The sequence below is a fragment of the Corythoichthys intestinalis genome, chromosome 21 (genome assembly GCF_030265065.1).
Source record: "Corythoichthys intestinalis isolate RoL2023-P3 chromosome 21, ASM3026506v1, whole genome shotgun sequence".
Taxonomy (NCBI): Eukaryota; Metazoa; Chordata; class Actinopteri; order Syngnathiformes; family Syngnathidae; genus Corythoichthys; species Corythoichthys intestinalis.
In genome coordinates this window covers 37,769,926-37,794,486 of record NC_080415.1, presented here as the reverse complement: position 1 = coordinate 37,794,486, position 24,561 = coordinate 37,769,926, and the positions used below count along the sequence as shown (strand labels likewise).

General features: G+C 41.1%; 2 protein-coding genes across 10 annotated transcripts; both read left to right on the top strand.

Moving 5' to 3' along the window:
* Nucleotides 1-36: 36 nt before the first annotated feature.
* Nucleotides 37-4,543, top strand: tvp23b (trans-golgi network vesicle protein 23 homolog B (S. cerevisiae)). The gene is made up of 7 exons (XM_057825911.1): nt 37-183; nt 891-970; nt 1,043-1,187; nt 1,252-1,341; nt 1,409-1,534; nt 3,485-3,613; nt 3,715-4,543. The coding sequence occupies exons 1-7, from the start codon at nt 172-174 to the stop codon at nt 3,739-3,741; spliced, it is 609 nt and encodes a 202-aa protein (XP_057681894.1). The 5' UTR covers nt 37-171; the 3' UTR covers nt 3,742-4,543.
* A 398-nt stretch (nt 4,544-4,941) lies between these two features.
* Nucleotides 4,942-23,632, top strand: exoc7 (exocyst complex component 7). 9 transcript variants are annotated; one of them, XM_057825892.1, is made up of 21 exons: nt 4,942-5,212; nt 5,328-5,393; nt 7,308-7,492; nt 7,561-7,666; nt 9,600-9,822; nt 9,902-10,069; nt 14,250-14,342; nt 14,681-14,749; nt 14,877-15,022; nt 15,079-15,231; nt 15,286-15,384; nt 15,656-15,718; nt 15,784-15,850; nt 17,810-17,848; nt 17,962-18,027; nt 18,090-18,210; nt 18,282-18,377; nt 18,459-18,522; nt 21,499-21,540; nt 21,612-21,745; nt 22,544-23,632. In XM_057825892.1, exons 1-21 carry the CDS (start codon nt 5,153-5,155, stop codon nt 22,644-22,646), a joined length of 2,163 nt encoding a protein of 720 aa, XP_057681875.1. In that variant the 5' UTR covers nt 4,942-5,152; the 3' UTR covers nt 22,647-23,632. The 9 variants fall into 9 exon arrangements, with proteins under 9 accessions (XP_057681875.1, XP_057681879.1, XP_057681878.1 ...); XM_057825896.1 differs by lacking the exon at nt 14,250-14,342 and having other exon boundaries at nt 4,947-5,212; nt 14,678-14,749; nt 22,544-23,631; XM_057825895.1 differs by lacking the exon at nt 14,681-14,749 and having other exon boundaries at nt 4,948-5,212; nt 22,544-23,631.
* The last annotated feature ends 929 nt before the right edge of the window (nt 23,633-24,561 follow it).

Below are 24,561 nucleotides of genomic sequence, written 5' to 3'. Positions count from 1 at the left end.
GTATTTTTTAATAAATATGTTCAACCCACATTTTGCAGTTTGCTAGTTTTGTCATCCGTCAACGTTACGTACGGGTCACATGACGTCCAACGCACGGGTCACGTGACTACGCCGCCAAGTGACGTGTCTTCCAAGTAGCATGTAGCAGGAAATGTTAGCTCGTGTGTCAACATGCCCACAGACGTAAGTGACACTTGCCCGGTTTACTAAAATAACTTTTTTTTGTGAGTCTTAAACACAAAACGATGTGTCAAACGTTTTAAAAAGAGCTTTCCGCTCGCCTATTATGACTGTTAACAAAGCTAGGAAGCTAATGCTTATTAAACGATATAACATACGGAAATTACCTGTACGAATTATGTTATTAAACTCGAACCTTTATTCTTATCAAGAAAAAAATTAAAGCGATCGTGCCGGGCATTTATCTTGAAATATAGTCTTGTTTTTCTTGTGTTGATCATCATCAATTCTAATCTTTTTCTTAAATGTCTTGACTGACATAAAGGATAGGGGTCTTAAACTTGGGGCCAATTGGGACCCACAGGACATGATTTTGCATCCTCAATTTGACGTCCAATTGTAGTACTAGTGTTGCCTGATTGTATTTTACACATTAAATCTTTTTAAAAATAATTAATTAATTGAATAATCCATTTTGAAAAAAAAAAAATCATTATTTAAATAGTAATACTAACAGAATTAAAACGCAAATTTAAAAAAAGCCATGGGTAATCTAAAAAAAAAATGGAATTCTAAATACAATCAAATTAATTTTAAAAATTAACCCCTTTAGGGACAGTGGTCACTACAGTGGATTGCTATTCAAAATTTGACACTTGAAGTGTTTTGTGGTTACGTGTCAGCTGACTTGTGTTGTGTCGTTCCCTCAGGAGAACAACGATGATGATGTCTCACTCTTTGACGCGGAAGAGGACGCCGGCCAAAGATTGTCAAAGAAGACAAACATTAAGTCAGTCAGTTTGCTTAGTCTATAAGAAGGAGTATTTACTTTGATGATGTTGGCGGGCAACTGTGTCGACAGGCACCCGGTGGCGTCCTTCTTCCACCTTTTCTTCAGAGTCAGCGCCATCTTGGTTTACCTTCTCTGCGAGAAGGTCGGCAATGGCTTCATCGGCGGCACGGTGGCTGTCATCCTGCTGCTCTCCTGCGACTTCTGGACCGTCAAGGTCAGCCTCTTTTGCGGGCGACGCGCCACCTGGCGAGCTGGCCTCAACGCTGTCCGATTTGCAGAACATCACGGGCCGGCTGCTGGTGGCATTGAGGTGGTGGAACCAAGTGGACGAGGACGGGCAAAGTCGCTGGGTCTTCGAGTCGCGCAAGGTGCTCGCTCGCGCGACCGGACGCGGGGTGGTTTACGACCGCTGACGACGTTTTTGGTTTGATTCAGGGGACCGGGAGAGTGCAAAGCTCCGATTCAGAGGCTCGCATCTTCTGGCTGGGTCTGATCGTATGTCCGCTCATTTGGGTGGTGTTTGCTTTCAGCACCCTCTTTCAGTTCAACATTAAGTGGCTGGTGAGACCCACGCACTTTTGGTACTCATTGACAGTGATAGACGTCCAATCCGAGTTGGTCATTGTTTTCGTTTTTTTTTTTATTTGAACAAACAAAACAAATTTAAACAAATGAATAAGTGGCACTCTTCAAACAGATTGGACGCCTACTAGCGATAAACTTATTGAAATTCACAGTAGTAGAATGAATATATTAGCTTATGTTGGTCTTAACAGGGAGCAGTTGGAGCCAGCCAAGTTAAATGGAGTTATGTCATGTTGACTGTTGCCATTGGAGAGCAGTGTATCCACTCAAATCAAAGTAAATGCAAACATTTTTTTTAAAACAAACCATTTTAACACCACTCTAATTACCGTAATTTTCGGACTATAAGCCGCTACTTTTTTCCTTCATTTTAAGTCCTGCGGCTTATAGTCCAGTGCAGCTTATTTGTTGATTTATTTGGGTTAATAGGTAACTTTATTTTACAGCGGCGTCATAAAACTATCATAATTATGATATGACACTATCATGGGCATTATGACAGATGTCATTAAGTGTCATCTGGCAAATTATGTCACTAACTCCATTTGTGACCACTCAGATCTTTTACATCCATTCAGAAGTGAGATAACACTAATTGGCATCTGTTATAACTTGCTTTCATTAATGCTCGTGACAGTGTCATGTCATAATTATGATTGTCTAATGACAGTCTTATGGTGACACTGTCAAATAAAGTGTTACCAAATAGCATAACTAGCAATTAATGAAACAACTGGAACAGTAACTGAAGAAATAATTGCTACAGAACATGAATTTTGATTGTTATTTACATCTGTTGCGCTGCAATGCAACTTAGGAGGCATGTTGGACTACAACAGCGTTGACAGCAGGTGGCAGCAGAGGTTGACTGTCTCCCACAAGGGAGCAGTGCTGGCCAAATGAAGTTTCTTAAAGCAATGAAGCTTTGCCGCCAATCAGTTCAAAGCTTGACGGTGGTTCATTTGGTCTTATGACATTCATATGATCCCGCCATTAAATAAAGTGTTACCTGTAAATATTTTTTCATGTAAATATTCCATAATACAGTGAGTAGAGCTGCGGCTTATAGTCCAGTGCGGCTAATCTATGAACAAATGTCATTTTCGTGTCGAATTTGGTGGGTGGCGGCTTATAGTCAGGTGCGCCTTATAGTCAGAGGCGTAGCAAGGGTCCCTGGGGGCCCCAGGCAACGAGCAACATGGTACCCTTCAAGCATGTGCAAATAAGGGGGACAGTTGGACTTGGAGGAATAGCATATTTAATAAAAGTATAATAACGCCTCGGTCTCATAGAGCGCTTTTTAGGACACTCAAATTGCCCGACTTCTACTACATTAGGACATAAAACTACAGTAACAGTACACTCACCACTGTCTTGCTTCCTTTTCTCCTCTTCTGCTTTTTTTTCTTTCTTTTGTCGCTTCCAGAAGGATAACGTCTCTTCATTTTGGATATACGCCATTAAAAAAAAAGGCAAATCGCCGCTCATTCTCACTCTGACTCACGTGAGGGAGAGGGGAGGGGTGTAGAGCGAGTGAAGGGGCCCCTTCAGGGAACTCAGACACAAGGCTTTCACTGGCACTGTCGCACTTGTCGCTGCGACAGTGCAGTTAAGCTGCGTGTGCTAAATCTGTTGGCCCTCTGGGGGCCCCTGCTAGCTGGGGGCCCTAAGCAATTGCCTGGTTTGCCTAATGGGACGTGACGCCTCTGCTTATAGTGTGAAAATTACGGTAAATAAATCCTCGATGCAGTAAAATTTGATTCGAAGCTTTTTTTAATGGAATTACTCGAGTTAATCGATTAATGGTTGCAGCACTAGATCGGACGCCACGTGATTGGACGACTAGCATTGTCAATAAGACTGAAACAGTTCAATGTCATTGCTTCATTTCTGAAGCAATTCAATGAATGGATTGTTGCATTGCAGCCGGTGGTGCTGATGGGCCTAGTGCTGCAAGGAGCCAACTTGTATGGATACGTGCGCTGTAAAGTGGGAGGGAAGACCGACTTGAAAAATATGGCCACAAACTACTTTGGCAGGCAGTTTCTCAAACAGGTTAGAGTTTTGAATTGATTCATCTAATCCAATTTTTATTTGCTTGGAAAAAAAAGTAATTTCTATGTTGTTGTTGTTGTTTTTTTTCTTCTTTACCTCAGACGCTGTCCAAAGAGGAGGAATCTTAAAAGCGTGGCGGATCTTTTGCATCCATCTTCATTTGTACCATATTTTCTGGACTATAAGTCGCACTGTTCTTTGTATAATACTAAAAAACAAACGTTCCATCTTCTGAAATGACATGTTGGCCGACATGACCCAAACAACCCACAAGAAGGACCTCTTGGATGGATTGTGATTATGAAGACAAGAAATCTCACAGCAAAGCTTATATTTATGTGTGTATTTAATCAAACAAGAATAATAATGACAGCTAAGCTAACGGGACCATCAGTGATTTGAGTATTAGTCAAAACTCTGAAGAAAAGGGCTGTGTACATGCCATGAAAGTTGAAGAACGCTGACAGAATGGCCATCTTTGACCTGAAGTGTTGCAATGTTTTCTTGCTAAGCTAATGGGTTAGCACATTAGCACAATTCTTTTGACCTGCTCTTTTGTTGCTGAAATAATACTGCAGTAATATTTGACATAAGGTACATTTTCCTTTAAAAATTCGACTTATAGTCCAATGCGACTTACCTTTTTTTTTTTTTTTTTGTCTGTCTAATAAAATTTAAACCCCCTAACGGCTTATTTAGTCCGGAAAATACGGTATTTTATTTTCCCGTCAATTTGATTTACTTCAAGTGTTGAAGGGTTATCTTTTATTTCTTCTTTACTCCAACATCAGTTGTGTAGTTCAGAACGTTATTTATGTAAAAAAAACTTTTTCTCATGTGCATTTCTGAACTGGATTATTTATATAATTCATAGTAATATAATGGAATGTCTTGCAATGTGCTGGAACACCATTAAATGACTCAATTTGTTTTTGTGTACTTAGTGTGTATCGGTTGTTGTCACCTACGTCATCACGACCACCTGAGCCGCTATCTTTCGTGTATCTCAGTGACCTGGACTACATGGTGACCCCATGTGGGAAAGCAGCATACTTCACATTTGTGACGTAGACATTGTGATTAAAAAAAATTAAAAATTCTTTTACCCTCATTTTGGCTGAAAGTACAACGATTTAAAAAGAAAAACGTTATTTTTTGCGGAATACAAACGGGCGAAGACGTCAAACACTTCCTGTCGGATAAAGAACAATGTTGCTTTCACAATATAGTTTATTCGGAAACGAAAAATGCGACGGTTCATAAAAAAATATTTTTCGCGAATCATAAATTGCGCTGTCAACTATATTTAATTAATAAATTGAATCAATTGTTAGTTGAAAAAGGTGGAGCACTTCACGAAGTAAAAGTTGACATTTATTTTGAAGCCCAACTCGGAAGCGGCTACGACTCAGGCTAGCTTGAAGCGCCTAGCTTCTCGCGACGTTTTCTGCTGAAATAATGTGCAATTTATCTGTTTAAAGGCATTTGTAAATAGATTTACAGTCGTCCGGTGGACGACATTTTATTGTTCTTGGCAAGATGATTCCTACCGAGGACGCGTCCGCCAGGAAGCGAGAAATTGAGGAGAAACTCCAGCAGGTGACCAAAACGCGCATCTTTCCTTACAAACATTTCAATTCCTAGATGCAATGTTTGTGTTTTTTCAACATTAAACGAGCAAATGTGACGTGCCTCCTTGCTTTTTGTAATACAGGAACAAGAAACTCTGGCCTTCATCCGCGAGAACCTGGAGAAGAGCGATCAGCTGACAAATGGAATGGTCAGAAACACACACACCCGACACAAGTGCTGACAAAATTTATCTTCAGCTTCTGTTGACGGTGATGGACGTCCATCCCATTTGAACGGGGCAACTTGATGCATGAATTTACTATCAACTCATTAGATGACATTGACGACGCTAGACGTCTAATTCATCTTGACAGGGAAGGGCGAATGAACGAACGCTGTCAATGGAAGTCTTTAAATGTACATGTCATTCTTATTTTCTATATTTAGCCTTTTTCTAAAGTAATACTATATCGATGTATTCCACCAATGCGAATCTATAGTGCTCCAGTGATTAATGACGTTATAATGGTTTGTTTTGAAAGTGTTTGCATTTAGTTTTATTGATTTGGGTGGATACACTGCCCTCTTCTGGCAACAGTGAATTTGAAATAACTCATTTAACATGGCTGAATCCAGCTGCTCCCTGCTAAGACCAACAAAAGCTAATATTTTTATGCATTCATAATTTAGTTTATAAGTATACTTAGCTGTTTTTGTGGGAACATGTGTTTGAACGATTAAGATTAAAACAGACTTCATAATTGTATAATATTGAGGGGTCACATCCGTCAGCCACTGCGCAACGCCTTCAAATAAGGGGCCGTCCTACAGTCCGCTTCAGTTAATCGCAGTTAGTCAAAACATGCAGCGATCCAACGCCGGATTTAGGTTGAAAAAGTACGAAAGCTATACAACATACAAATGGGAAGGATTGTCTCAGGACTGATTTGTTCGTTGATTCAAGGCAATTATTGCATTTTTTGTACCATGCATGCATTTGGAACGTGAAAAAAATCAATGGGAGAAATTAACCGCTACGGAGTAGCATCATTCTTCGAGATGTTTTCGGAAAATAAATGCAAACTGCCCGTTTTTTTGCCTTTAACCAAGAATCGAGACTTTTTTTACATTCATATCTATAAAGAATTCAGGGATTTAAGCATTTATTCACAAGAATTTTCAACGGAAAAAGGTCTTTCTTTACATATGGCGGCCACTAAATTCCTTACTGTCTAGCCTCATAGTTCGCAATATTTGCGTAAAATAAATGCTACCTGCACGTTTTTTTGCTTTTAACCAAGAATCAAGACTGTTTTACGTCTATATCTATAAAGTATTCAGGGATTTAAGCATTTATTCACAAGAATTTTCACAGAAAAAAGCTCTGTTTACATATGGCGGCCCCCACATTGACTAAAAGATTAGCATCGTACTTCGACATATTTATGTAAAATAAATGCTAACTGCACCGTTATTTTTTTTTGTTTTTTTTTTTTTTTGTTTGCTTTTCACCAAAAATCAAGACTGTTTTGCGTCCATATCTATAAAGAATTCAGGGATTTAATCATTTATTCACAAGAATTTTCAACGGAAAAAGCTCTTTGTGTGTGTTTCCACTTGGTCAGGCCCCGCGCCCCACGTCCCGTCAATATATTATGAAGTCTATGATTAATGTAAAAAAAATAAATAGATAAAATGGCATTTTATAGCATTTAAACTCGTGGACATTTCATATGCAAGTGTCAGCCTATTGTTCTTTTGTTGTGCTTAGATCCTCATTTAAACTGTTTGATGGCTTGATGGTATTTTATCTTGAAATAAAAATGCAATTCTGCAGTTTGACGAAACACTCTGGAATTTTTTTTGTGTTCGCATTTAATGCTCTTTTGAAAGTGCAGCCTTGACAAGCTTTGTTTTACATCTCCTAAAATTTATTCTGAAACGTAATAAATGTTCCTATTCCGATTACTCCATTATTCGAACTACCGAATTAATAGATTAATCGACTACTAAGATAATCGATAGCTGTAGCCTTACTTATGTATATTTTATAAAACTAAATTGAGGCATCAAGGGGTTAAGAAACCCTTTTGTAGCTGTGACGCAACTGGCGTTTTGTCAGGTGTCCATCCTGTCGTCATTTGAGAGCCGTCTGATGCAGTTGGAGAACGCCATCATTCCGGTCCACAAGCAGACCGAGAACCTACAGCGTCTGCAGGACAATGTGGACAAGACGCTGTCCTGCATGGACCACGTTATCAGCTACTACCACGTGGCCAAGGACACGGACCGCATCATTAGGGAAGGGTGAGTCAGGTGGAGGGCGGGGGGGCAGGGGTAACACCGGTCCTGATGCCGCGGATTTTTCCTTCCAGGCCTACGGGTCGACTGGACGAATACCTGGCGTGCATCGCCAAGATCCAGAAGGCCGTCGAGTACTTCCAGGACAACAATCCCGACAGCCCGGAGCTCAACACCGTGGTACGACCCATATTTCCTTCTGTACCGGCCACACTTGAAAAGTATTTTCGGTGAATTGAAGAGCTTCATTCTGACTGACGTACTGCTTTATCATCATCTTTGTTAAAGCTAGTTGAGGAGAAACTTCAATTTGTAGTGATTTTGTGCCATTTTAGTGCCAAGCAACCGCGTTGAAGTGAGTTTAAATTCATTCAGTTCTAATTTGTGCTTTGGTTAACATCGCAATACCAAGACATGATGTTGAAGTGAATTAAGGAACCTGTTTCAATGCTTTAACATTGTTTTGAAGTGAAATGAGGAACTTCACGGGGACAAAAGTCATGATTTGGTTTGGTTTTATCTCTACATCATGGAACTTGGTTGAAATGAGATGAGTAACATGTTGACAAAAGTAGTCAAAAATGTAAACACACATTAATTTATATAAAAATTTGTAAACAAACCTAAGAGCGTTTAAATACATATTAAAAAAATTAAAACGTACAGTGGTATGAAAAAGTATCTGAAACTTTTGGAATTTTTCACATTTCTGCACCAAATCACCATCAAATTTTTTCAAAATCACACAGATGAAAAAAAGTGCTTTAACTAAAACCACCCCAAAACTTACAGGTTTTCATATTTTAATTAGGATAGCATGCAAACAATGACAGAAGGGGGAAAAATAAGTAAGGGGGTGGGTGTGGGGTTGGTGGTGCGTCCCCTCTTCCCATCCCTGAGGGCCAGTTGATGGAAGCACGGGTGGCCTGGGGGACCACCTTGGATCCCGGGGTAGTGAAGGTGGCTCCTATGCTGGGCTGCGCTGTCCCCCCACCCCCACCCCTCGGGCTGACTGGGTGGGGGCCGTGGCCCTGGGTTTGTGCCTGCACGGCGTCTCATCTGGCTGTCGCATGTTTGGTGGGGCTCACGTGCGGCTGGGTGTGGTTGGGTGTGCTCGGGTGGGGGGTCCCGGTGCCGAGATTGGCGGTGGGGCGGCGTAGGGACGGTTGCCAACAGGTTTACACTCACAAGGGATTCACACAATTACTGGGTTCTAGATCAGAGCTGATTTGTATACATTCTACTCCTCCCAATCACTTAGCTTATAGACTTCCCCACCCCCCTCCCCTTCTTTCCCTGGTCAACAGGCCCCCCACATGGTGTCAACCAAAAATACATCTAACTGACGATAGCACCAACATATTAATAGTTAGTGACTTAGTGTAGGCGTTCAATGTATTTCTTCTTGTTTGTGTTTCTTTTCCTTTTCTTGTGTTGCTTTTCTTCTGTTCCCCCATGACCCCTTCCTGTTCGCTGCTTTGTCATAATAAACGAGGTATGTTGAGTGATCACAATGGGAGTATGTCATACTCTCAATGTGGAACATTGAAACAGTTCAGACCAATTGGACACTTAGACTTCCATTCTCCGTGTCAAACAGCAAAACAGGACAGGTTTAAAAAAATAAATAAATAAATAAAATATGAAAACCTATGTTTGGGTGGTTTTAGTTAAAGCAGACACTGTATTTTCATCTGTGTGATTTTGACAAAGCTCATCTCACATTTGATGGTGATTTTATGCAGAAATGTGAGAAATTCCAAAAGGTTCAGATACTTTTTTATACTATTGTAGTCTGTGTAACATTGGCAAAAGTAGTGCTATGGTGACATCATAACGTCATGGAACTTGGTTGAAGTGAGATGAGAAACCAGTATCATCTTGACAATAATAGTCAAAAAATAATCATAAAAATTGTGCAAAAAAAAAAAAAAAAGTTCTATACATAACAAAAGATAAAATGTAGTGCTTTATTGCTCTTGCGACGACTGTAGGTACTTGTGCACCTCTTTCAGGTTGTCGTTTTCTTGCCAAATTTTGATTAAGTGGCTTTCCCACTCGCTCTCAAATTAAAAAGCAAATAACTGCTGTTGTTTTAACTGTACTGCTGCAGAAAGGGCGCTTGGAGAAGGGCAAGGAGCTCCTGGAGGCGGAGTTCCGCAGCCTGCTAACCCGTTACAGCAAGCCGGTGCCGCCAGTCCTCATCCTGGACGCCATCGGCGGAGATGAAGAGCTGGACACCGCCGAGGACGTGCTGCTGGAGCACCTGCCGCAAGCCGTCCTCCACGACATCATCTGCATCGGCGGCTGGCTGGTCGAATACGGCCGCAATCAAGGTGGCGATCGCCCTCGCCATCCACGGAGGCCCGTCCGGTGACGGAAACCTTTTTTTTTGTTTGTTTGTTTGTCTTTCAGATTTCATGACGGTTTACTTCCAAATCCGCTCCAGTCAGCTGGACCGCTCCATCAAAGGTCTGAAGGAGCACTTTCGCAAGAACAGCGCCTCGTCGGGCATTCTCTACTCGCCCGCCGTGCAGGCCAAGCGCAAAGACACGCCCACCAAGAAGGTGCCCAAGAGGCCCGGTAGGACCCCCGACCGAACCGCCCCTCATCTCCTGGGTGGGCTCCTCGCTGACGTATGGCCGCCCGCCATGTTGCATGTGTCACTCACTCTGCTTCGCCACATCCAACATGGCCGTTCTCTGCAATAGTTGGAGGACCAGTTGTTCCAAAATACATCATCAAATGCATATTTTATTGTCTCATTCGATATTTTATGTCAGTAGTTTTTTTACTTCAATATTTATACATTTCCATTTGTTGCGATGTTTATTATTTCAATGAAATAATTATGTAAAAATAGAAAAAATATATTGACAAATATATGAAAATCGAAATAGACATTTGAAATGATCAGTACAAATTAAAATAAATGTATAAAAGTATTTAAATATTTAAATAAACAAAAAAGTTATCCAATATTATTAGGGAGCCAATGATATCATCCGATAAAAGCATTACAAATAATATCGGGTAATATCAATATGGGTTTTTCATTATTGGATTTGGGCCAATATTCATGTTGCCTTTGAAGTGACTAGAAGCCTTCTGCCTTTGTACAAGGATTGGTCACAGTTTAGCACAGTAGTTATGCTAATTGAGCGTTAGATGTCTCCAATATAAGATGCTTGAAATTTCAAAAATTAAATGGACAATAAATGATTGAAAAATAATTAATTATAAACTCATTAAATATAACTACTGCGTTACCAGAAAGAAATAGTCCCTAAGAAAACTAGAAACGTAATAAAGCACAAAAATCTGTGGAAAAGCCCAACAAAAGGCATCTTTGGGAATTCTCATTGCAATGGCGTACTGCACACAACATGTCACTTTTGCTCATTAATATTTATGATGTTAGCAATTGTTGCTAGGCGGGTCAACCTCCCATTTGCCCTTAACTCATTCACTCCCAGCCATTTTCACCGGAGCAAGGCCCTTCGCTCCCGGCTTACGTTTTACTGGATTTCGACTGATTTTGCAAGGCCCACTGAAAATTCTGTTCTATTGCTATATAAACATGGAATCCACCAAAAGAAAGATAACTTTCTTCTTTCAGCAGAAAAAAAGTTCATATCTTTTTCCATTCTTTAGAAATCAGCATTAGAAAATAGGCTTTTTTTGCTTTAGTTACATCCCAAACATCTGAATAGTATTTTCCTTTTACAAAATAAGATAAACAACAAGACAAATAGAGCTTTTGATAGCAAAGTAACAATTTATTTACACATAACTAACTGAAAGATGGCGCTGTTCCGGCCGCGACAGCCGTTAAACTTTTCCCTCGTCACCGCATGTCTAATAAAGATGAATTTTTTTGAGTCTCTGCGGGCTCTGCTCGCGAGCAGCACGAACTCAAAGGCATCGTCCGCTGCACTAGTGGTCCCGGTCGTCCTGCTTGTTCGTCCAGCGCCTGGCATTCCGGGCATCCTACTTGTTGTTCTGCTCAGTCGTCCGCCGCCTGGCATCCATTCGGTCGTCTTCCGCCAGCGGCTTAGCCGTTTGTTGCCCTTGAATCAGGTTGCGGGTCTTACCAAATGCGCTACTGCCCTCCAGTGGCCAGTTTTATTGCTTTAAAATGGATTTTCAGCTTTGTTCTCTGGAGCTAAATTGATTTAGAACCCAGAGATGTCTCTTTTGGAGAAAAAAAAAAAAAAAAACGTAAAAGACGTATAAATAAGTCTTTGGGCCACTGAAACAATTATAGAACGTATTTATACGTTTTTGAGAGCAAATGATTTAATGGTAAATGCATGGAAATCGTGTATGAGCGTGATGTTTACTAAGCTAAACCTACCAATTCTGTCCGAAAATGGTGTCCCTGGTGCCAAATTCACTGGTAAAGATGTGGAAGAACATAGAAATGTTCAGTTAAAGAGATGGCTTGAGTGTCGAGGGCTGAAAAACAGGTAGCTTTTTGATTGACACATTTTTCATGTGTGCATTGCCTTACGCCACCGACAATGACATTCTCCTGTTTCAACAATCTATCCTTTACCACATATGCCCTGTCTTTCTTATATATTATATCCTCTGGATGTCTTATGTCTCTGACCGTTCTTTTGGGTAATTTACATTGTATTTTTGTGTAGCGATCGCAAATGCTACTCAATTCAATTCAATTTTATTTATATAGCCCTATATTGCAACAAGGTTGTCTCAAAGGGCTTTGCATAGGCAATATGATACACAGACAGAAACAAAAGATGATTTAAATAAAGTTCAAGTCCACAGTGACAGCCAACGAACTTTATAATTTTTCCATTCGCAAGAAATCTTAATTCTATAATTCATTAACACGACCCCCTTACTAAAGTTGTTTTTTTACAACAGAAAAAGTAACAACAGTGGCAGTCAGATACTAGAGGTGGGAATCTTTGGGCACCTAACAATTCGATTACGATTCAGAGGCTACGATTCGATTATAAATCGATTATTGATGAAACCCCCCTGCCCCTGCTATTAGCTGCTAATGTTTTGTACATTAGTTACAAAAACTGTTTTAAAAAAAAAAAAAAAAAAAAAAAAAAAGCATCGCAGGCTTAAATAAACAACTATTTCAGTATCAAGTTAACAGTTAAAAACAATAAATAATATACTCAAATCCCCATTCTGTATCAGCAGCTTTAAACTACATTCAATTAATTTAATGTTGTCAATTTACCGTTAAAGTTGTTAAAATTGCTCCTGTTATTCCATTATTTCCCTTTTGTCTACTTTCGACATGTGAAAGTTTTGAAAATATTTTAAAGATAGATTCAAGTCAATATTTTACCGATTTAGGAGTATTTTAGATCAAAAGTTAGTTAGGTTCGCTTGGAAGGTTCGCTACAACAGCCTTGCAGGGAAGTCAACTGCTTTAAGATACGGCTGTTTACTAATGCCCGCATCTAGCTTTCTCTACATGTGCTGCTATCGCCACCGAGTCTATTCTACATCTTGTCCTATATGAATATGATATCTACCTTAACATTATGTATTGTGGACGTACTTTGTAGCAGCTTTGGGCAGCAGTCAGGTATGTTGTTGTTTTTTTTTTATCTCGCGGCATGAGTTGAGCTACAGCCGTGAGTTGAGCATTGTCATTACCCGAGGGGCCGGGTAATGACAAGCATGATGTTTAGCTACTCTCGCTCCGTTCCTCATTGCGTCTCGAAGACCGCGCGGCGCGCTGAGTGTGTTTTACTTCCGCTTTACTTGACATATTTCACTAATCGGAATTTGGATGTTTGTGAATCGTTCTCGAATCTTCCACGGCCGAATCGCGAATAATCTAAGAATCGGAAATTTCGCACACCCCTATCAGATACCGTTTTCATTTTTTTCAGGTCATTCATTGTCAGACAGAAGCAGGACTTTAAAACGCCACGCTAAAAAATAAGTCAAAATATCAAAATGGCTTACCTCTTTGTCCACAGTAGGACCATGGCACCCAACAAAATGTTTACTGCATATGGAATGTGAATGGCTTTACCTTGCTGGCATTAAACTGTTCTTTTGGACGTCCGCGCAAGTTGATCCATTCTGCACATTTTTTCCTCCGAGTTTTTGTTTCGGGAAACACATGAAGAAAACCTCTTTCTTGTTTCGTAATGTCTAGAGTCATTTCTACAAGTTCCATAGCAGCAGTGTTTGATCGGCATGTTCTTTTTTTTGAAAGGGTACCGGAGAAAACAAACAGAAATAACATGGGTTGCGTGCGAGGGCGTGTCTATAATGTCCCACTTCCGCGTTACGATGGCGACGTCACGGTCTAAAAAAATAGCATTTGTGCTGTACGCTATTGGCAGAGAATAAAAATTGCAATTAGCTAGCTTTCAAATGACTTGATCCATTGTTTTTTTTGTTTTATATTTTTATATATAGTTGGTGTTTTATCAGGATTTATTGTCACTACATTAGTGGTTGAATTGCTTTTAAAAAATTGACAATAACATCGCACATAGGCAATGATCAATGAGACAATATATTCCCTACTAAAATTTGTTATTGCGACAGGCCTAGCGAGGAGACCACCCGCCGCCGTGTGCGTATTGCACGGGATACGAGGGTAGACATTTGTTGGGATTGACATGGGTCACGCGTGTGGGCGGGGCAACATGGTGCTGCTACTGCTACTGCTGCTGCTACTGCTGATTTCTCACTGGGCGGCTGTGCTTTTTCTACTTCCTTCCTTCTTTTGCTCCTCCTGTCGGGGTCTCAGGGACCATTCGCAAGGCTCAGAACCTTCTCAAACAGTACTCACAGCATGGGCTGGATGGCAAAAAGGGGGGGTCCAACCTGGCACCATTGGAAGGTAACTCTAGCACTTCTTCCTATTTCTTCTTTTCCGTCAACACTGACCGCTCGCGTACGTCTTCGAATTCTAGTCGCGCCGTGAATTCCGTTCTATAGAGAGCAACTGGCCGTAAGCCACGCCTCCCAAACAACATTAAATTAAAGGAAAAAAAGTCCAGACGCGAGCATCATCTGACCACCACGCAATTTCTTCAGAAATTGCATCTTCTAGTTGTAGATGTATCTTTTCACGTTAGCCCCATTCCGGGGGTTTTGGGTGCTTGGTGGCGGGCCGCTCGGGAGCTTAGCTCCGCCCCCTCTGGACCTCGTCCGATTTGACGAGGTCCGTCCCAGCAGGTTACGATCACGACCCGCGAGTCAGGCACGTCTCCGAGGCTCCGGTTGACAAGCTCGCCGGCCCCCCAGGTGAGTCGGACGGCCGGCGAGGGCTTTCGACGGCGGTCGACGTCCGATCCGTTTGAACCGGAAGGAACGATGTCGTCCGATCGGCGGCCGTTGAGTTTTTCTGACTCTGTTTGCGTGCGCCGATCAGGCAGAGACGACGCGCTGGACGCCGAGATGGACGCGTACATCCACTGCATCAGCGCCTTCGTCAAGCTGGCGCAAAGCGAGTACGCCCTCCTGTGCGAGGTCATCCCCGAGCACCACCAGAAGAAGACCTTCGACTCGCTCATTCAGGTACGACCGCTTGCTTGCCGTCGCTGTCAAAATGCTGATGTGAACCGTCGGCGTAGGAGGCTCTGGATAACCTGATGCTGGAAGGCGACAACATCGTGGGCGCCGCCCGCCGCGCCATTCTACGCCACGACTACTCGGCCGTGCTCACCATCTTCCCCATCCTGAGGCACCTGAAGATCAACAAGGCAGACTTTGACGCCACGCTGCAGGTAGGCTGCAAGGCGCCCGTCGCTCGCTCTCCGCTGACTTTGTCGTGTCCGAAGGGGACGGCGGCCAGCACCAAGAACAAGCTGCCGGCGCTCATCGCATCCATGGAGAGCATCGGGGCCAAAGCGCTGGAGGAGTTCGCCGACAGCATCAAGGTACCGTTCTCGTCTTCCTTCTGTCCTATTCTCTAACTTTGCCCCACTTGCTGTTCTTTGTCCTTCTTTTTTTCTTTTTTCCACCTTGTACTGCTGTTCTCTTCCCCCTTGTCGGTTGTCCTTCCTCTTTGCTGCTGCTTCTGTTCTTCACTCTCTTTCCTGCTCTTCCTTTTTCTCCTCTTTCTCACCCTCTCATTCTTTTTCTTCTACCAAACTCACTTCCGTAATGTCATCGTCTGCGAATTCTCCTCCTACCCGCTTTCGCCCTCAGAACGACCCCGACAAGGAATACAACATGCCCAAGGACGGCACGGTGCACGAGCTGACCAGCAACGTACATGAGTCCGACGTCCCCTCTGTCCGTCCGTTGTGCTGTACATTGTCCCTTCCTCCCCACAGGCAATCCTCTTCCTGCAGCAGCTGCTGGACTTCCACGAGACTGCGGGCGCCATGTTGGCCTCACAAGGTACGCTAGGTAGCGTCTTAGCATCTGCCCCGTGTGGACAAACAGAGCCGCTCTAAGTTCTTATTTTTACACTAGAGGTCAACCGATATGGGATTTTCAAAGGCCGATGGTGATATCTAAAAAAAATTTTCAGCCTATTGCTGTTATCCAAAGCCAATTTTGCCACACGATATTTGAGATTAGATTAGAAATGAGATTATGAAAGGCAATTTTTTAAAAAATAAAAAAGGCTTAGAACCATAGAGACGAGCGTGCCACCTGTTGTAGTGGCTGTCCAATGGCGTACCGCAAGCAACACGTCACTTCCGCTCATTAATATTTATGACGTTAGCTACTGCTGGGGGAACATGCTCCCATTTGTCCCCAATAGGAAATGAATGGGAATAGTGTACGAACGAGATGTTTACTGAGCTAAACCTACCAATTCTGTCAGAAAATGATGTCCCTGGTGCCAAATTCACCGGTAAAGATGTGGAAGAACATAAAAATGTTCAGTCAAAGAGATGGTTTGAGTGTCGAGGGCTGAAAAAGACGGGAAAAAGAGCCAAGCTGACCAAAGCTCAGCCTTAGCTTTTTTGTCGACACCTTTTTCTTATGCCACTGACAATGACATTCTCCTGTTTCAACAATCTATCCTTTACCAACATATGCCATGTCTTTCTTATTTATTATATCCTCTGGTTGTCTTACGTCTCTACGTTCTTGGGACCCATTTACATTGCTATTTTTGTGTAGCGATCGCAAATGCTACTCGGTGGCAGTCAACGAACGCTTTAAATTTTTTCATTAACAACAAATCTTAATTTTATAATTTAGTTACACTTCCTCCTTACTAAATTTTTATTTTTATTTTTATTTTTTTTTTACAACAGAAAAGATAACAGTGGCAGTCAGATACCATTTTAATTTTTTTCAGGTCATTCATTGTCAGACAGAAGCAGCACGGCATAACGCCATGCTAAAAAATAAGTGAAAAAAATCGAAATGGCTTACCTCTCGGTTCTTTGAAGGACCATGGCCCCCAACAAAATGTTAACTGCATATGAAATATGACTGGCTTCACCTTGCTGACGTTAAACAGGTCTTTTGGACGTCCGCGCAAGTTGGTCCATTCCTTCATTTTTATATTTTTTTGGTTTCGGGAAACATATGAAGAAAACCTCCTTCATATGTCGTAATGTCTAGAGTCGTTTCTATGAGTTCCATATCTGCAGTGCTTGTTCGGCATGTTCTTTTTTGAAAGATTACCGGAGAAAATAAGCAAAAATAACATGGTTTGTGTGCGAGGTTGTGTCAAAAATGTCTCACATCCGCACTGCGATGGCGATGTCATGGTCTAAAAATAGTATTCGTGCAGTACGCTGTTGGCCGTTGTTGGTAAAAAGTCCATATATTGGCCTGTTATATTGGCCGGCCGATACCATAGTGACAAGAGTGCCACCTGCTGTACTGGATGTGCAATTACTAGGGCTGTCCCAAATGATTATTTTTCTCCCAACTAAGCTATCAACTATATTTGCGATTAGTCTTAACAATGATTTTTTTTTTTTTTTTTTTAACTAGTGATTTATTTTGGGGGTTTTCTGTCATTAATTCACAAAACATTTCTGAACACTTATTTAAACTCTTTAAATTCAGTCAGCGGTGGTAACAGTTGCCCACGCAGATGCCTGATCAAAATCCTTTTTTATCAGCTTTTTTTTTTTTTTTTTTTTTTTTTTAATTGCAAAAAATACCATATATTTGCCAGCGGATATATCGGTCAACCTCTACTTTACACCCTCATTTCTTCATCCCACTCATCTCTATCTCTCTCTGGCCTCGTCGCATGCCACTTCCTGTCCCGCCCCCTCAGAGTACTTATTGGGATCAACCTCCACCCCTGCTGATGTTTCTAATTCCTGTGCACTAACTTCTCGCTTTTCTTCTTCCTCCTCTTTGTTCTCGGGGCGCTTTTAGTCCTGGGGGACACTTACAATATCCCCTTAGACCCCCGAGGTAAGCACGCCCATTAGAGGCCTTTCGGGTACTGTAGCGACACAGCCGTGTGTGTGTGCGTGTCTGTGTTTTGTCTCTCAGCGTGTTTTTAATTTTGTTTGTTTTCTTCGCAGAATCCACATCTTCATCCAGCAGCTACACGTCAGACTTCAACAAGCGACTCCTCAGCACGTATATCTGTACGCTCAAGCATGCGCTCACGTGCGCAAACTTAAGGTGACAATGGTGTTTTCGCGAGCAGGTAAAGTTCTGGGGAACCTTCAACTCAACCTGCTCAGCAAGTCCAAAGTGTACGAGGACTCTGCTCTGAGCGCTATTTTCCTCCACAACAACTACAATTACATCCTCAAGTCTCTGGAAAAGTGAGAACGCGTGCTCGTCGCGTACGGCGTGACGACGCGGAGATGTGACCTAGCGACGTATGTGCGTGCAGGTCAGAGCTGATCCAGTTGGTGACGGTGACTCAGAAGCGAGCGGAGAGTTCCTACCGAGAACTCATAGAGCAACAAATCCACGTTTACCAGCGCAGGTACACACGTTCGAGTCGACCTCATCAATTTTATCTTCTTTGTCCTACTTGTCTTACACTTCTTCTCGCCACCGCCCTCAGCTGGCTGAAAGTGACGGAGCACCTGACCGAGCGGAACCTTCCCGTCTTCCAGCCCGGCGCCAAGGTTAGCGCCACACACTGGATTATTTATTTCTATGTTTTGTTCTTTTTATTTATTTATTTTAGCATTGACTGACATAGCTGTCTGTGGCGTTGATGCTTTTATAGACGTCTTTGGCATTTACAGTTATACTGGGAAACCGTAAAAGAGCTAATAGAAAAAAAATGCAAAAATCAAAGAAGAAAAAGAAAAAAAAACTCAACACCATGAAAAAATGCCCCAAAATGCGAAAAACCACAAAAACGTGAAAAAAAGGACATGAATGAATGAATAGATAAGAATATTAAATATAAACCCCTTCAGACCTAAACATGCTGCTGAAGGACATGACTCATTCACGTCTCTAAACCAATAAATACAATGAATTGAGCTGCTATTGCCACTTCTGGGAGATGATTGGATGAAACTTAAAGCGGAAATGTGAAGTAAGGTTGGCCAACCATGTTTTTGAATAATATCAATGGCTAAACAATTATAAGCATATTTTCGTTATTTTTTTTAACGCAACCCTTCCAGATTCTTTGTTTAACCCATAGCAACGCCCTTGACAACGAAAATGCTTTTCTTATCTTATGAAATGACGTCACACCTAGAAGTGCGAGGGAAGTCCGCCATTGAACAGTATTGTTTGTTGCATTGTTTCTCGGTAAGATGCCACAGTGGTGTGTGGTGATGTTTTGTTCTCATTCTAACGAAAAGTTGTTCGAGTGGCCAAAGGATAGCAGGGCACGTAAATGGACATCTTTCGTTCTCACGAAGCGAATGAATTTCATGCCATCATCGAGTAGTGTTCTCTGCTACAAACACTTTGAAGATGCCTGCTTCCCTAACCGGTCTGCTTATGATCAAGGATTTGCCAATAAGTAAGTGTGATTTTTGCATAGATGACTGATGACTTTGTCAAAGCAGAGCTGCCAACTGTTGTGGAATGTACAGTAGAAGCTAGCGACGTTAGCCGAAAGCCCACTCGTGGCAATAGTCGTGGCATAGTTGTTGTTTTGTTCGCTAGGTTAAGCGTGTTTAAATTGTGCGTCATCTACTATCTTGTCCAAGAGGGTTAATCCACTGTCAATCGGGAAAGGGGTGTTGATGTGCATATAAGCGGGTCGGCGTCGCGGTAATTCACGGTCACGTTGCCGTAAGAGACACACACCGCCGGTGAGTTTGTGCACATTTATTTGTATTTGTAGTATGTATTTCCACTTTCATGCTTCAAGCATTGCATTGCATTTGTACGGTTTGGCGTTTCTTTCACGGTGATCGCTTGATAGCCTTCTAGTTTGTGTTTTACGTACGAGAGCCGCTGACAACTAGCCTGGTACACCAGACTCAACGCTGTTCCAGCTATTGAGTCTGGCCACCATTCCCACGGAAACAATTTCCAGGGCGGAGCAAGCCACAGCAAACAGACAGCGGAGTGGACCAATCAGCGACGGGCAGACGTGACGTTAGTAAAATGGCGACGGCAGGACAAGGGACTTGCGCACGGAAGTAAACATACGAAGAGAGCGGAGTTTATTCGACATGGCTAGCGCGAGACAGACTGTTGTCAATGACTCGTGTCGATGTGTTTTTGGTCATTTAAAACTGATTTTACCGTGGATTGGAACATATTCTCGGCTCTGCCGTTCACCATCTGTGTTGTTGAAGAGACGACTTTCGACGCGCAAGAGTGACGTTGCTCGGGAAGAACACGTCACACAAATAAACGAATCTGATTTGTCGATTGATTTTGTATCTGCTCGAAAGGGCCGTTAATGGGATGGTTCCCAGACTATTTCTCTCAGTGTTTGAAAAATACAGGGAGAATAGTCTGGCAGAGCCAGGCTAGCTGACAACAACAAGCGTGTTGCTTTTAATGTCTGGCAGCGAATCAGCAAGCGCGCAGGCCACGCAGTGAATCATGGGAAATGTAGTCTCGGGACAACACTGAAGTGGTGCTTTGTAAACTGTTCGCTTGTGTGAAAAAACTACATTTCCTCACGCCATTAGACGCCAATTCCTGCCGAGAGCCCCGAGCTGTGTTAGTGTTAGTAAAGAAACAAATTTGTCAGCACGTCGTGTGTTCGATACATTTGTAAACAAAAAGCTCATAACAAGACACTATGCACGATCCGTATAAGAGACGCTGGAGTAGTCGGAGGCGAGGAGATCAGCGAGAAGCAAAACTTTGTGGTCGAATTTGGCGGCAGTCCGCTATTATTTTGTTTTCTTATTGTTGCCACAATAAAGTGGAGAAAGCCATCAACGACTCATCTCCTTCTCCCCCCCCCAATGTTTTTATATTACTATTTCATATGCACGAGATCTGCCGGATCTGCCAAAATGAACATGAAGTCTGATTCTTATTTTTTTTTAACAATGTCATCAGATAGACAAAAACATAAAATTATATCCAAATGCCTGCATCTTCAAATCATGAAAATAATAACAGCCTATGTCTTACCAATCTTGTAATCTCGATGGGTCTTGTCTCCATTCCATGTCAGGTAGTCTAGGCACATTGTTTGCATCCTGATTAGCGTCTGGCTAATACATGTTAGGTCCAACGTAAAATTCCAACCTCCTCTTCAAAAACTTGGATCTCCTCCCTTGCGCTCGATCTATCGCATATATCACTGTTTGAATCATTATTTGAAGGGCTTTGTATGGCAGCCTTATGTATGGAGCTGCCATCGCTGTTCCCGGTGTGACGTATCACTTCCGGGTTCGTCCCCTTTCAGGCTCGAACTTCGGAAATGCGATTATTTTGTCAAATATACAACATATAAATGATTTTTTCATGCTTTATTTATTGGACAATGTTTAATTACTTTGATTGTGACCCTATTTGGCATGTTATGAAATTACTTCACATTTCTGCTTTAAAGAGTTTTCAGTTAATTTAAAAAAAAGCCACACAATTGAACGTCGGTCATCGTCAACATCCCCGAAATGTGATCATGTGTCACCACGTTAACTGATGCACTCTCCTTCCAGCTCAAGGACAAAGAACGGCAGGTCATCAAGGACAAGTTCAAGGTGAGCAAAAACCTCATAGGCGCGAGGCGAGACGTGGCGCTCTGATGCGGCGGGTCTTGCCTCGCCGTCAGGGTTTCAACGAGGGTCTGGAGGAAATTTGCAAGATCCAGAAGGGGTGGGCCGTCCCCGACAAGGAGCAGAGAGACTTCATCCGGCGGGCTCAGAGGACCGTCGTCAGTGACGCTTACGCCGCGTTCCTGCGCAGGTACGCGTGCTAGCTTTTACAGAGGAAAAAACACAACTTTTTAAACTTTTAATCATATGTTTACAAAGCAATTTTTTTCAAAATGACACATTTTTCACATTTCCACCCAAGGTCAAAAGTTTTGAGACACTCCCTCATCCGACTTAATGAGAAAGTATCTCAAAACCTTTGACTAAGGGTATGTACAAAACTATTTCTGAAGATTTATTTTTTTTCTATAAATTGTTGAATTTACTTTACACGTTTAAACTAACTTTCAATATATTATTTCTGTGTTCTGTACTCAATGACATACAAAAAAATTTTTTTTTTTTCCCTCTCTCCATTCTACGGAAAATACTCTCATTTTTAATGATTAAACATTTCTCAAATTTACATTTAAGTTTTTAAGTTGTTTCCACACTGTTTCCATTTTTTTCCTAGTTAGAATGAAAATTTCCAAAATAATTATTTCATTCAGTTTACTACCTTTTGACACTGTCAGGATTCACATTTTTAATACTTTTACAGTTTTTTTGATTTGTTAAAAGAACAATATTTTCTCAACGTTTATGAAAGACATTTAAAATAGTTTTAAATGTATTTTTCCCAATTCTTGCACCTCTTTACAACTTTATAAAATTTTCAAGATCCAGTTCCCAAGAAAGTTTTGTTCATGAGTGTGTTTTTACATACATTTTCTCAGTTTTATTTCCATACCATTAACTAAAAATAATAAAAGCATTTTCAAACTAAAATGTGTGAAATTGTGAACCAGTGGGAAAACATTAAAAATAAATTTTGTCGCATGGATGGCAGATGTGCCAACCTGCCTTTCACCAAGAACCCCGACAAGTACCACAAATACCGTCCGGAGGAAGTGGAGGACATGATCGACAGACTTTTCGACACCTCCGCTTGACATGTCATGTTACAGTTTGTCCAAATGTTATTGCCACTAAATAAATACATCAAGAAAAAAAAAATGATCATAAGTCCAAGTGTCATTCATTGAAAAAGGTCATCTCGGGAAGCAGAAAGTGCAATTTTGGAGTCTTTGGTTTCAAAATAATGTCATCTTGAACCTTCTGAGATAACCCACATACTTTACATTAAACTCATTCACTCTCAGCCATTTTCACCGCAGCAACCCCCTTCACTCCCGGCCATTTTACTGGATTTTGACTGATTTTGCAAGGCCCACAGAAAATTCTGTTCTATTGCTATATAAACATGGAACCCACAAAAAGAAAGATTACTCTCTTCTGTCAGCAGCAAAAAAAAAAAGTTGGTTCATATCTTTTTCCATTCTTTAGAAATCAGCATTAGAAAATAGCATAGTTTGAGCAATTTTCCAAAAAACGGAGAAATAGAGCTTTTTGTAAAAGCATACATTTCAAACATAACTTTGACTTTAACACAGCTATTTTTTGCTTTTGTGACATCCCAAACATCTGTTTTCCTTCTACAAAATAACATAAACAACAAGACAAATAGAGCTTTTGATAGAAAAGTAACAATTTATTTACACATAACTAATCTATTGAACTGAGAGATGACGCAGTTGTGGCCGTGGCTGTCTCGGCAGACGGGGTAAACTTTTCCCTCATCACTGCCAGTCTCATCAAGTTACTGTAGATTTTTTTAATCTTTCTTTGACGATTGTGTCGTTTTCTTTCCAAAACACTTCTCCAGTGTCGTTTCCCTTATGTTTTACATCGTTCTCCACATTTTTCTCACGCTTCTTACTTCTTCCAACTTCCGTTTCCTGACTATTCCTCTTCACTTCACTTTCTTTTATGGTCCGATATGAGTTCTTACCAAATGCGCTACTGCCCTCCAGTGGCCAGTTTCATTGCTTTAAAATGGATTTTGAGCATTGTGCTTTGGAGCGATGTTGCATCAGAACCTGGAGATGTCTCTTGTAAAAAAAAAATAATAATAATAAATAAATTTAAAAAATAAAAATGAAAAGACGTATCAATCCGTGTTTGGGACACTGAAACAATAAAAAATAGAACGTATTCATACGTTTCTGGAAGCAAATGAGTTAATGTGACGTGAGTGTTGCCAACTCCCTGAAAAAAAAAATAAGGGAAACCTCATTGGTAGAGTCGGCCAACTCGATAACTGTCATCCTTGAATTTTTTTTAATGAATAAATATAATAATTCTACTCAAACCTAAATTAATTAGGTACATTTTGTGTAACATGGAAAAACAAGAATTATCAGCAATGTATATTTAATACAAAACATACTCAAATTATTAATAAACCTAGTAATAAAATAATAAAACTCTGCGGTAATTTTTTTTTTTTTTTTTTTTTTTTACAAATTAGGTGCAGTCAAAGTCCCCTCAGCAATAACATTTTTGCAAATGATCACTCCAAAAACTGGATTCATGACCTTATTACTTTTCATCCTTCACATAGCTGCTGGAAACAGAAATGTTGTTTAATCCATCTGCAGGGGACCATCATAATTTTATCACACTATGGTCCTCATGGGAAATGCAGTCACACACTACCGCTTTTGTCCACCGGCGTCGCTAAAATTGACAAAAACTGAAAAGTTACAAAGTGCTGCCTTACAACCACTTAAAAATGTCTGTCTAAACAAATAAGTTAAATATAACTGAAAAAAATTTCTCAGAGTAAAACAAAAATAAATAAAAATGGAGCCTTCCTTCAGGTACAACACAACTGCTTTGGTCCACAAGCATAGTCAAACTCAACAAAAAATGAAAACTATCTGGATTAATGTATATGATTTTCTTAAAAAATGTATGTATTGGCTGCAAGTAAATATATTTTTCTTTAAATACTGTAGAAAATTA